This window comes from Phyllobates terribilis, unplaced genomic scaffold (genome assembly GCF_046119375.1).
Source record: "Phyllobates terribilis strain yellow unplaced genomic scaffold, ASM4611937v1 Scaffold_11__3_contigs__length_659146591, whole genome shotgun sequence".
Lineage (NCBI taxonomy): Eukaryota > Metazoa > Chordata > Amphibia > Anura > Dendrobatidae > Phyllobates > Phyllobates terribilis.
The window spans coordinates 306,630,554-306,644,723 of NW_027362771.1; the positions used below are offsets into that span (position 1 = coordinate 306,630,554).

Consider the following 14,170-nt stretch of genomic DNA (forward strand, 5'->3'; position numbering starts at 1 on the left):
GTTTTTATATATAATGTTCGTGACGCCACCTGTGGTATGCGGCTATATGGGGCTGCCGCTGTGGTGCAGATCCTCTGGAGCTGATGGTGACGCAGCAGAGTTGGTTCAGCTCTCCACAGGCAGAGCTTAGCTCCAGGGCAGGATATAGTGGTGTTATGAGGTAGATGTTGCTAGTGCTGTGAAGTGCAGGGCTGGTGATGGCGCAGCAATAATTCTAGGACACAGTGGGGTGCAGTCTTCAAGGTTTACTCACAGTTGTTCAAGACTCCAGGTTACCATCGCCAGTGTGTAACCTCCCACGTCGTCCTGCGTTCACCAAGGAAGGGGTTCAGGAGCTCTCAAGTATTTCAGGAGTACTTAAATGGGACCCCGTTCTGTGTGCCTTCCTCGGTCGTCTTTCTGAGCTGGCTCTCACCCTCCTGCCCTGTGCCTCACAATCAGTGTCCCAAGCCAGTAGCCTCGGATATTGTTGGGAGACATGCAGTCCCCTGAATCCTATGCAGCCACCTTTTCGGTGATACAATTGCGGTAATGGGCAGCTGCACCCTGAAAGTACAGTAGCCTCCAGTTTTCCAGCTGAGCCTTGTTGTTCTCCACTAGTTAGGGGCCGGTCCCCTCTGCGGCCTGATCCCTCCACGCCCTTGTAGATTTGGGCACACAGGTGGCTTCCGCACTCACCGTGCCCCTGGGATCCCATCTGTTCCTCCTGGAGCCTTCCCTCTGCTCCAGTCCTCTTTCTCAGTCTGTTCTCCTGGGCCTCCCAGACTAGTCCCACTCCTTCCTCCTCTCCTCCTGAGCAGAGCTCCTCCAGAGCTCCTGCTCCCAACTCTCTTTCTCTCCCTCTCAGACTGAACTATCTCCTACAAGATGGTTTCCTTTTTATACTCCTTCTAAAGGTGCTCCACTGTGCTACTTCCTCCACCCACACCCACTACATGGTTCCCCCTCACTCGGTTCCCCCCACTTCCAACCAGGGACAGGGCTCAGCACTGTACGCATGCATCTTGCCCAACATTCTGGTCTGGAATGGTGTAGTGTTAGATGCAGGTGGGTGGGTCCCGGGCAGTACTCCCTCCTTACCTGAGAGTGGGGCACCAGACCTCTGGATGAGATGCAGTACCTCTGTGGCGACTGAACCCGCAGGGCCGCTACACAAACATTAATCTGGCTTTTTTATATTTATTTTTGAGTAATGGCTTCTTCTTGGCAGATTTGCCTTTCAGCCCATGTTGATAAAGTACTCGTTTCACTGTGGATATTGGCACAATCTTACCAGTTTCCGCCATCATCTTCACAAAGTCTTTTGCTTTTGTCCGTGGGTTGATATACACATGTCCGACCAAAGCACGTTCATCTCTGGGGCACAGAAGCTGTCTCCTTCCTGAGCGGTATGATGGCTGGACATTCCCATCTTGTTTGTACTTGCATATAATTGTTTGTACAGATGAACGAGGCACCTTCAGATATCTTGAAATTGTACCCAAGGGTGAGCCAGACTTGTATAAGTCCACAATTCTCTTCCTGATATCTTGGCTGATTTCTTTAGATTTTCCCATGATGATGCACAAAGAAGCAGTGTGTTTCAGGTGTGCATTAAAATACATCCACAGGTGTTTCTGTAATTAACTCAGATGTTGCCTAAAAAACTATCAGAAGCTTCCAAACACATAACATCATCATATAGGCAGTCAAGAATTTTAAAGGAATAGTAATCTTAGTGTATGTAAACTTTTGACTTTGCAGTAAGTAAAAAAATGCCTTAAAACATTCTCTTTCTCTCATTATTCTGGAATTTGGCAAATATTAAAAATTATGGTAATCCTATTTCATGGCAGATATTGAGAGAACATGCATATGTGTCTTTTTATATAGTGTATGTAAACTTCTGGTTTCAACTGTATCTATCTATCGATCTATCTATCTATCTGTCTGGCCAGGGCCGGCCTCAGATTTTCATGGGCCCCTGGTGAAAGAGTCTCAGTGGCCCCTTTAACACATAGCACAATTCATGATGCACAGATACGGCGGAGAAATATAGGTATACAAAACAGGGCCCAGCCTGCCTCCTCATCATTCACATATGCAGACATGCACACATATACAGTATGCAGACATGCACACACACAGTACGCAGACATGTGCGCACACACAGTAGGCAGACATGCACACACACACAGTAGGCAGACATGCACGCACACACACAGTACACAGACATGTGTGTGACGCGCCCCCTGGGCCATATTCTTTTAGGGGGAATATCCGGAGCCGGATCAGATGGGAGTTGTAGTCTTCCGAGTGGCTGTGACCCGGTCCGTGCCCAGGGTGTCAAACTCAGTTGTATGTGGCAGTCCTACAGATGTTATTAAGTTCTTTATTGTCGACTACGCCACCCGTTGTATTGCGGTCACTATGGCCGCCGCTGCAGCAGGGTCCGCTGAGGCTGATGGTGTAGGTGCAGCTTGTGATGGTATAACCCCCAACGGGTGGGGTATAGCCTCAGGGGGTCAGGTGCAGAGGATGGGGGTTGTGGTGGTGCAGCATAGGTGTTAAAGGAAGACAGAGTCGGGTTATGCAGTTTAGGGTATTTACTCACTGCTGATGTTCCGGTCACTCTAGCTTCAAGTGACCACCCGAGCCGTGCTGCATCCACCAGGTCCTGGATCCAGCCAACCCCCAAGCAAGTCCGGAGCGTGACCCTGAGCTCTCCTTCTGTCCTTTCTCTGGCCGTCCCCACTAGTGATCCACCCAGGTCCAGCTCCCTCGGGCCTTCTGTTGGGACACCCTTGGCCTTGGGTTCCCTGACCCTCCACGTGGTATGCCTTCGTGGTGGATGTGGTGGGTGGCCGTGGCAGACGCTGCCCACGGCCTCCGGTCTCTGGCTGGGGTGTGTTTTTGCCCCCACCAGCTTGGGTTCCGGTACCCTGATGCCAACTCTTCACCCGCTGATGGACTTTGGGTTCTCAGAGTTCCTTTTCTGTTTCCCCCTCTGGGTCTTTCTTGCTTTCTCCTCTCTCTCTCTGGGGCTGCTCTGCTCCTCTTCCTCTTACTCTGACAGACTGACTGCTCTGCAAAGACTGACTGACCCTGTTCTCTGATGGTGCCCACCTTATATACACCCTCTATGTGTGAGCTCAGGTGACCAGCACCCAATGAGCTCCTATCTTTACCCAGGCTGCTCCCCCTATCTGCCCCTACACTACTTGGGATGTTCCACCCCCCTCCCACTCCAGCCAGGAACAGACTCGGTCGTACCTGCACATTTCTAAGTGGGAGTACCGTCGGTCTGCTCCTCGGAAATGGGATGTGTGTAGTGCATGCAGCCTACCGAGCTCAGATCCACACTCCATCCTTACCCGGGAGTGGAATATCACACCTCTGGGTTGAGGTGCAATACCCCTGTAGCAGCCGAATCCTCAGGGTGCTACATGTGCACACACACAGTACGTAGACATGCACACATACAGTATGCAGACATGCACACACACAATATGTAGACATGCACACACACACTACGCAGAGATGCGTACACACACACCGTACACAGATATGCGCACACAGTATGCAGACATGTGCACACACAGAGTACACAGACATGCACATACACAGTATGCAGACATGCACACGCGCACATTACGCAGACATGCACACACGCACAGTATTCAGACGTACACACACATAGTACGCAGACATGCACACACATACAGTACGCAGACATGTATACACGGTACGCAGACATGCACACACACGCAGACATGCACACATACATGCACACGGTAAACAGATATGCACACATACAATACACAGACATGCACATACACAAACATATACACAGATACGGAAACATACAGACATACATACTTATTTTAAGAAAAATTCATAAATACACATATAAAACAGACATAAATATACATACACAGTTATACCCACTAACATACACAGATGTTCACATCATACAGTTATATGGAAAAGTTTGGGCACCCCTATTAATCTTAAGCTTAATGTTTTATAAAAATTGGTGTTTTTGCAACAGCTATTTCAGTTTGATATATGTAATAACTGTTGGACACAGTAATGTTTCTGCCTTGAAATGAGGTTTATTGTACTAACAGAAAATGTGCAATCTGCATTCAAACAAAATTTGACAGGTGCATAAGTATGGGCACCCTTATCATTTTCTTGTTTTAAATACTCCTACCTACTTTTTACTGACTTACTAAAGCACTTTTTTTGGTTTTGTAAACTCATTGAGCTTTGAACTTCATAGCCAGGTGTATGCAATCATGAGAAAAGCTACTTAAAGTGGCCACTTGCAAGTTGTTCTCCTGTTTGAATCTCCTCTGAAGAGTGGCATCATGGGCTCCTCAAAACAACTGTCAAATGATCTGAAAACAAAGATTATTCAACATACAGTGGTGGCCAAAAGTATTGGCACCCCTGCAATTCTGTCAGATAATACTCAGTTTCTTCCTGAAAATGATTGCAATCACAAATTCTTTGGTATTATTATCTTCATTTAATTTGCTTGCAAGGAAAAAACACAAAAGAGAATGAAGCAAAAATCAAATCATTGATCATTTCACTCAAAAACTCCAAAAATGGGCCAGACAAAAGTATTGGCACCCTCAGCCTAATACTTGGTTGCACAACCTTTAGCCAAAATAACTGCGAACAACCGCTTCCGGTAACCATCAATGAGTTTCTTACAATGCTCTGCTGGAATTGTAGTCCATTCTTCTTCGGCAAACTGCTCCAGGTCCCTGATATTTGAAGGGTGCCTTCTCCAAACTGCCATTTTGAGATCTCTCCACAGGTGTTCTATGGGATTCAGGTCTGGACTCATTGCTGGCCACCTTAGAAGTCTCCAGTGCTTTCTCTCAAACCATTTTATAGTGCTTTTTGAAGTGTGTTTTGGGTCATTGTCCTGCTGGAAGACTCATGACCTCTGAGGGAGACCCATCTTTCTCACACTGGGCCCTACATTGTGCTGCAAGATTTGTTGGTAGTCTTCAGACTTCATAATGCCATGCACACGGTCAAGCAGTCCAGTGCCAGAGGCAGCAAAGCAACCCCAAAACATCAGGGAACCTCCGCCATGTTTGATTGTAGGGACCGTGTTCTTTTCTTTGAATGCCTCTTTTTTTTTCCTGTACACTCTATGTTGATGCTTTTTGCCAAAAAGCTCTACTTTTGTCTCATCTGACCAGAGAACATTCTTCCAAAACGTTTTAGGCTTTCTCAGGTAAGTTTTGGCAAACTCCAGCCTGGCTTTTTATGTCTCGGGGTAAGAAGTGGGGTCTTCCTGGGTATCCTACCATACAGTCCCTTTTCATTCAGACGCCGACGGATAGTACGGGTTGACACTGTTGTACCCTCGGACTGCAGGACAGCTTGAACTTGTTTGGATGTTAGTTGAGGTTCTTTATCCACCATCCGCACAATCTTGCGTTGAAATCTCTAGTCAATTTTTCTTTTCCGTCCACATCTAGGGAGGTTAGCCACAGTGCCATGGGCTTTAAACTTCTTGATGACACTGCGCATGGAAGACACAGGAACATTCAGGTCTTTGGAGATGGACTTGTAGCCTTGAGATTGCTCATGCTTCCTCACAATTTGGTTTATCAAGTCCTCAGACAGTTCTTTGGTCTTCTTTCTTTTCTCCATGCTCAATGTGGTACACACAAGGACACAGGACAGAGGTTGAGTCAACTTTAATCCATGTTAACTGGCTGCAAGTGTGATTTAGTTATTGCCAACACCTGTTAGGTGCCACAGGTAAGTTACAGGTGCTGTTAATTACACAAATTAGAGAAGCATCACATGATTTTTCAAAGGGTGCCAATATTTTTGTCCACCCCCTTTTTTAGGTTTGGTGTGGAATTGTATTCAATTTGGCTTTAGGACAATTCTTTTTGTGTTTTTTCATTGAAGACAAATTAAATGAAGATAATAATACCAAAGAATTTGTGATTGCAATCATTTTCAGGAAGAAACTGAGTATTATCTGACAGAATTACAGGGGTGCCAATACTTTTGGCCACCACTGTAGTTGTTCAGGGGAAGGATACAAAAAGGCTGTCTCAGAGATTTAACCTGTCAGTTTCCACTGTGAGGAACATAGTAAGGAAATGGAAGAACACAGGGACAGTTCTTGTTAAGGCCAGAAGTGGCAGGCCAAGAAAAACATCAGAAAGGCAGAGAAGAAGAATGGTGAGATCAGTCAAGGACAATCCTCAGACCACCTCCAGAGAGCTGCAGCATCAACTTGCTGCAGATGGTGTCACTGTGCATCGGTCAACTATACAACGCACTTTGCACAAGGAGAAGCTGTATGGGAGAGTGATGCGAAAGAAGCCGTTTCTGCAAGCACGCCACAAACAGAGTCGGCTGAGGTATGCAAAAGTACATTTGGAGAAGCCAATTTCTTTTTGGAAGAAGGTCCTGTGGACTGATGAAACCAAGATTGAGTTGTTTGGTCATACAAAAAGGCGTTATGCATGGCGGCAAAAAAACACAGCATTCCAAGAAAAACACTTGCTACCCACAGTAAAATTTGGTGGAGGTTCCATCATGCTTTGGGGCTGTGTGGCCAATGCCGGCACCGGGAATCTTGTTAAAGTTGAGGGACGCATGGATTCCACTCAGTATCAGCAGATTCTTGACAATAATGTTCAAGAATCAGTGACAAAGTTGAAGTTACACAGGGGATGGATCTTTCAGCAAGACAATGATCCAAAACACCGCTCCAAATCTACTCAGGCATTCATGCAGAGGAACAATTACAATGTTCTGGAATGGCCATCCCAGTCCCCAGACCTGAATATCATTGAACATCTGTGGGATCATTTGAAGAGGGCTGTCCATGCTCGGCGACCATCAAACTTAACTGAACTGGAATTGTTTTGTAAAGAGGAATGGTCAAAAATACCTTCATCCAGGATCCAGGAAATCATTAAAAGCTACAGGAAGCGACTAGAGGCTGTTATTTTTGCAAAAGGAGGATCTACTAAATATTAATGTCACTTATCTGGTGAGGTGCCCATACTTATGCACCTGTCAAATTTTGTTTGAATGCAGATTGCACATTTTCTGTTAGTACAATAAACCTCATTTCAAGGCAGAAACATTACTGTGTCCAACAGTTATTACATATATCAAACTGAAATAGCTGTTGCAAAAACACCAATTTTTATAAAACATTAAGCTTAAGATTAATAGGGGTGCCCAAACTTTTCCATATAACTGTACATATGCACACACACACAGACACATTAGAAATATTTTTAATATGGGGAAGCAGGAAAAAAGCTTCACTCACCTGCTCCTGTCCAGTCTCCCGTCCAGCTCCTCTGGTATGTGGCTGTGCAGGGCCGCCGGCACGTGTTTGATGGCCATCACTTTCACAGACATGGCCCTAGACCATTAGGGGGGCCAACTCGCCATCGGGGCCCGGGCCGCTCCCCCAGCAGCTGTGCATGGCCGCTGGCGCTGTTTGATGGGCATCACTTTACCAGACATAGCCACATGCAGTGCGCTGTGCATCTGGATCTGTTAGTAATGACACGGCCAGGGCAACACACAAGAAAAACTGAAGGCACAGTGCCGACCTGGCCGGGTGCTGACGTCTTCCCTGTATCTGGCTATCTATCTGTCTAGCTATCTATGTATCTATTGTAGGGTTTCACTCTCAGAGGTTGGTAGGCATTAGGTAACGTTCACACAGGCAATGTGGTTTTGGTCCAAATATGGGCAGTTTTATTGCTTTCCACAAATTGCACACCACCAAAACAAAAACATTAACATAAATCAGTAGCCTTGTCTAGGTGATAACTAAATAGAACAGAGCCTGGCTACTCATACATGGCTGAGCTAGGCCCAGCTCAGTCAAACCAAACAGCTATCGTCCATAGCAACTACTGATGGTTGTGATTCTCTGCACATGGCCTGTGCAGTCTCTTCTCAGAGAGGGATTCTGGCCTGTCTCTCTTTTTCAGAATCAATACACATCCAGCCTGGTCAGCTTCCCTGAGCTGATTGTCTTAGAAGAACACATAGCCTGTTTATAGGCAGAGCTAACCAGCTGCACTTAAGCTAAGCCTGCAGAGCTAGAATTTAGCCCTAGCCTACTTGGCATTGCTATCTACTATATCTTAAGCAAAGCCTGCAGAGCTAGAATTTAACCCTAGCCTACTTGGCATTGCTATCTACTGTATCTATCTATCTACAAACACATACTTGAGATGGTTGTAGGCCCCATTTTATATTGGACCTACATGCATGACATACTTTCCAATTCATTGGATGGTCAGAGAGAGACGCTTATGGTTCATTATGTTAATTATTCACTTTTTCTTGCATATTTTTGCTATAGAAAAGCTTCTTATTTACACACAGCTGCAATATCATCTGAATATAGATATTTTTAACAGCGATGTTTCTTTAAACCATTATGTAATTTACAATAACTACACAGGTAAAAATCTACGTACAGAGTTATATAGTAAACGTGTTACCGCAAATCAATTCAAAACAGTTAAAAAAAGAAGTGCATATGAGGATCAGAGGGATTTGGTTGGTAGTAAGTGTTTTTGGTATTTTTAACTTCATGTCAGAGCAAGACAAAAAAATTAAGAATAAGAGCTAAGCAAAACAAAGTTTCTTTTAAATAAGAAGGTGCTGTATAGCTTATACAAAACTTACCTTTTACTTTAAAAGGTTATCCTCAAGTTCTTTGGGTAAAAACAAGTAACTTTGCAACTTTAAATTTCTCTTTCCTTAAAAATATAGTGATATTTTTTTAATTTTAATGTTTGCTGCTCACTGTCTAGAATACTTCCCTGCAAACTATCAAAGGTGGCCAGTTTTCCAGGCATGGGAGTGCTGTGTCTACAAGCTCTTTCAAATGAAGTTTTAATCACTTCTCTGAAGTGGGCTAGATGGCTTTTGTTCCTCTGATCCTACAGAGGCAAAGCATGATCAAATGATGCCGCTGGTCCAAGCATGAAGCCAAAAAGCTGCGGAGAGGTGCACACCTGAAACAAAATGTTGAGAGAAACCTTTAAAGGATCTGTGATATAAAAAATAGCATGAAGTTGACAAAGTTGGAAGTGATAAGTAGTGTTGAGCCACCCCCGTAGTGTTCGGGTTCGGTTCGGTTCGTCGAACACCGGGATGTTCGAGGAACTGTTCGTCGAACTGTTCGTCGAACACCTTAGAACACCGTCGAACACCATTAAAACCAATGGCAGGCAAACAAAAACACATAGAAACACATAGAAAACACCTGCAAAGGTGTCCAAAAGCTGACAAACTGCTCAGAAGACACTCTCTTTAAAAAAGCCGGCCGGCAAATTCAGCAGCGGCATACACCGGTACCCGACAATTTAGACAAGAAGGAATAGAGCATCACACATAGATTAGATAGATAGAAACATGTCAGTCACACATATAAGAAGCACAGTGACAGTGTTGGTTACTGCACTTGTCATTTAGTGTAAAGGATTTATTAAAAAAAATATTAGTGTTTTCATGCACCGTCTCTTTAAAAAAGCCGGCCGGCAATTCAGCATCTGTACCCGACAATTTAGAACAGAAAGAATAGAGCTTCACACATAGATTAGATAGATAGAAACATGTCAGTCACATATATAATAAGTACAGTGATAGTGTTGCTTACTGTACTTGTCATTTAGTGTAAAGGATTTATTTAAAAAAATAATAGTGTTTTCATGCACTGTCTCTTTAAAAAAGCCGGCCGGCAATTCAGCAGCGGTACCCGACAATTTAGAACAGAAAGATAGAGCATCACACATAGATTAGATAGATAGAAACATGTCAGTCACATATATATGAAGTACAGTGATAGTGTTGGTTACTGTACTTGTCATTTAGTATTAAAATAAAGGATTTATTATTAAAAAAATTGGCGTGGGGTTCCCCTTAATTTTAGGCTCTAGCGGAGGTTAAGCAGACGGCTGGGGCAGATGTTTGAAGCCTGGGAAGGGGGTAATACCCACGGAGCTTCCCAGGCTACTAATATCAGCCCCCAGCTGAATACATAGCCTTTACTAGCTATTAAAATGGGGGACCCCCCAAAAAAAATGACGTGGGGTCCCCCCTAATTTAATAGCTAGCAAAGGCTAGGCAGACAGCTGGGGGCTGATATTAATAGCCCAGGAAGGGAGCCATGAATATTGGCCCCCTCCCAGGCTAGAAACACCAGCCGTCAGCCGCCCCAGAAATGGCGCATTCATAGGATGCGCCAATTCTGGCACTTAGCCTCGCTCTTCCACGCTGCCCTGGTGCGGTGGCAGGGGGTAATAGGGTTGGGGTTGATGTCAGCTTATAATGCCAGCTGACATCAAGCCCAGGTTAGTAATGGAGAGGCGTCTATAAGACACCCCCATTACTAACCCCATAGTCAAAGTTAAAAAAAACACAAACACCCAGAATAAAGTCCTTTAATTGAAATAAAGACACAATCCTTTATTGTTCTAAATTAAACCATACTTACCATCACGCCCATTCCAGTTGAAGCCAACGATCTCCTGCAATAAAAGAAAAATAATAAAGCAACCTCATCCTTACCTTTCCATGGTTCCCACGACAGCTTCAGCTCTGCTACATCGAGATGACAGGCTGGACCGCAGCAGAACGCTGCCATCCAGCCTGTCATCCCGCAGACACTGAGAAGCGCAGGCTTGCTTGCGCTGCTCAGCGTCTCTCTGTGACGACATCCAGATGAGCCGAGTTCATGTCCAATGAACTCGGCTCACCTCATGCACGTCACTGACAGCGTGGGAAAATTCTCACGCTGAAGCGCTGATTGCAGGAGAATTTTCCCACGCTGTCAGTGACGTGCAGGAGGTGAGTTGAGTTCATTGGACATGAGCTCACCTCATGCACATCACTGACAGCGTGGGAGAATTCTCCTGCACTCAGCACTTCAGCGTGAGAATTTTCCCACGCTGTCAGTGACGTGCATGAGGTGAGCCGAGTTCATTGGACATGACCTCGGCTCATCTGGATGCCGTCACAGCGAGACAGTGAGGAGCGCAAGCATGCCTGCGCTTCTCAGTGTCTGCGGGATGACAGACTGGATGGCAGCGTTCTGCTGCGGTCCAGCCAGTCATCTCGATGTAGCAGAGCTGAAGCTGTCGTGGGAACCATGGAAAGGTAAGGATGAGGTTGGTTTATTATTTTTCTTTTATTGCAGGAGATCGTTGGCTTCAGCTGGAATGGGTGTGATGGTAAGTATGGTTTAATTTAGAACAATAAAGAATTGTGTCTTTATTTCAATTAAAGGACTTTATTCTGGGTGTTGTGTTTTTTTTAAATACTTTACTAGAAATTCATGGCGGTCATGTCTAATACTGGCGTGACCCCATGAATTTTGGGCTTGGGGCCAGCTGATAATACCAAGCTGGCCCTAACCCCTTTATTACCCAGTGAGCCACCGCACCAGGGCCCTGGATGAGTTGGGTACAGCGCCAGAAGATGGCGCTTCTATGAACATCATCCTTACCTTTCCATGGTTCCCATGACAGCTTCAGCTCTGCTACATCGAGATGACAGGCTGGACCGCAGCAGAACGCTGCCATCCAGCCTGTCATCCCGCAGACACTGAGAAGCACAGGCTTGCTTGCGCTCCACAGTGTCTCTCTGTGAGGGCATCCAGATGAGCCGAGTTAATGTCCAATGAACTCGGCTCACCTCATGCACGTCACTGACAGCGTGGGAAAATTCTCCTGCACTCAGCGCTTCAGCGTGGGAGAATTCTCACACTGAAGCGCTGAGTGCAGGAGAATACTCCCACGCTGTCAGTGACGTGCAGGAGGTGAGCTGAGTTCATTGGACATGAGCTCACCTTATGCACGTCACTGACAGCGTGGGAAAATTCTCCTGCACTCAGCGCTTCAGCGTGGGAGAATTCTCACGCTGAAGCGCTGAGTGCAGGAGAATTCTCCCACGCTGTCAGTGACGTGCAGGAGGTGAGCTGAGTTCATTGGACATGAGCTCACCTTATGCACGTCACTGACAGCGTGGGAGAATTCTCCTGCACTCACCGCTTCAGCGTGAGAATTTTCCCACGCTGTCAGTGACGTGCATGAGGTGAGCCGAGTTCATTGGACATGAACTCGGCTCATCTGGATGTCGTCACAGAGAGACGCTGAGCAGCGCAAGCAAGCCTGCGCTTCTCAGTGTCTGCGGGATGAGAGGCTGGATGGCAGCGTTCTGCTGCGGTCCAGCCTGTCATCTCGATGTAGCAGAGCTGAAGCTGTCGTGGGAACCATGGAAAGGTAAGGATGAGGTTGCTTTATTATTTTTCTTTTATTGCAGGAGATCGTTGGCTTCAGCTGGAATGGGCGTGACGGTAAGTATGGTTTAATTTAGAACAATAAAGGATTGTGTCTTTATTTCAATTAAAGGACTTTATTCTGGGTGTTTGTGTTTTTTTTAACTTTGACTATGGGGTTAGTAATGGGGGTGTCTTATAGACGCCTCTCCATTACTAACCTGGGCTTGATGTCAGCTGGCATTATAAGCTGACATCAACCCCAACCCTATTACCCCCTGCCACCGCACCAGGGCAGCGTGGAAGAGCGAGGCTAAGTGCCAGAATTGGCGCATCCTATGAATGCGCCATTTCTGGGGCGGCTGACGGCTGGTGTTTCTAGCCTGGGAGGGGGCCAATATTCATGGCTCCCTTCCTGGGCTATTAATATCAGCCCCCAGCTGTCTGCCTAGCCTTTGCTAGCTATTAAATTAGGGGGGACCCCACGTCATTTTTTTGGGGGGGTCCCCCATTTTAATAGCTAGTAAAGGCTATGTATTCAGCTGGGGGCTGATATTAGTAGCCTGGGAAGCTCCGTGGGTATTACCCCCTTCCCAGGCTTCAAACATCTGCCCCAGCCGTCTGCTTAACCTCCGCTAGAGCCTAAAATTAAGGGGAACCCCACGCCAATTTTTTTAATAATAAATCCTTTATTTTAATACTAAATGACAAGTACAGTAACCAACACTATCACTGTACTTCATATATATGTGACTGACATGTTTCTATCTATCTAATCTATGTGTGAAGCTCTATTCTGTCTTTTATAAATTGTCGGGTACCGCTGCTGAATTGCCGGCCGGCTTTTTTAAAGAGACGGTGCATGAAAACACTATTATTTTTTTTGATAAATCCTTTACGCTAAATGACAAGTACAGTAAGCAACACTGTCACTGTACTTCGTATATATGTGGCTGACATGTTTCTATCTATCTAATCTATGTGTGAAGCTCTATTCTGTCTGTTATAAATTGTCGGGTACCGCTGCTGAATTGCCGGCCGGCTTTTTTAAAGAGACGGTGCACGAAAACACTATTATTTTTTTTGATAAATCCTTTACGCTAAATGACAAGTACAGTAAGCAGCACTTTCACTGTACTTCGTATATATGTGGCTGACATGTTTATATCTATCTAATCTATGTGTGAAGCTCTATTCTTTCGGTTCTAAATTGTCGGGTACAGGTGTATGCCGCTGCTGAATTGCCGGCTTTTCATGTTTTACTGTTGGCACTGTTCCCATCGATTTGGGCAATCACTGTAATGCCACAACCACCATGGCTGTGGCATTACAGTGAGTGGCAGACAATCCCTGCATGATTGGTGCTCTAAATAGCGCCAGACATGCAGGACACGCTTTTGGTGCACGAACAGTTATCGAACATAACCTCGAACAGCCGAATTTTTTGCAAATCGTTCGGGTTCGTCGAACAACTCGAACACCGCCCAAAACAGCTCGAATTTGAGATTGGCGAACAGTTCTAGTCGAACACCGCTCATCTCTAGTGATAAGATGTAGAAATTAGTTCTTTATTTTATTGGATTCATTTCAAGACAGTGAATGAATTGTTTGCCTAAATAAATAGTCTCATCATTATCACACAAACAAAACTAGTTTTAATCAAAATCAATCTTTTTTCTTTAGGGTGAACAAGGTTTAATGGGAGATCCAGGTATAAAGGTAATGTATATTTAATAAGGAATACCACCAGGCACCATTTTACATGTAATTGTAAACTGTAGATTTTAGTTGACTTGTGACTGTACATTACTCAGTAGTAAGTTTCGCAAGATTATTGTATTACTTTTACGTTTTAATATTTACTCTAGGAAATGAATC

General features: G+C 45.2%; 1 protein-coding gene across 1 annotated transcript in view; it reads left to right on the plus strand.

Moving 5' to 3' along the window:
* Positions 1–14,170, plus strand: part of LOC141167259 (uncharacterized) — a 705,047-nt gene that overhangs the window by 320,895 nt on the left and 369,982 nt on the right. The window contains exon 49 of the mRNA XM_073654695.1: positions 13,976–14,011. Within this exon, the coding sequence (XP_073510796.1) occupies positions 13,976–14,011 (36 nt within the window). The remainder of the gene's footprint in view (positions 1–13,975; positions 14,012–14,170) is intronic.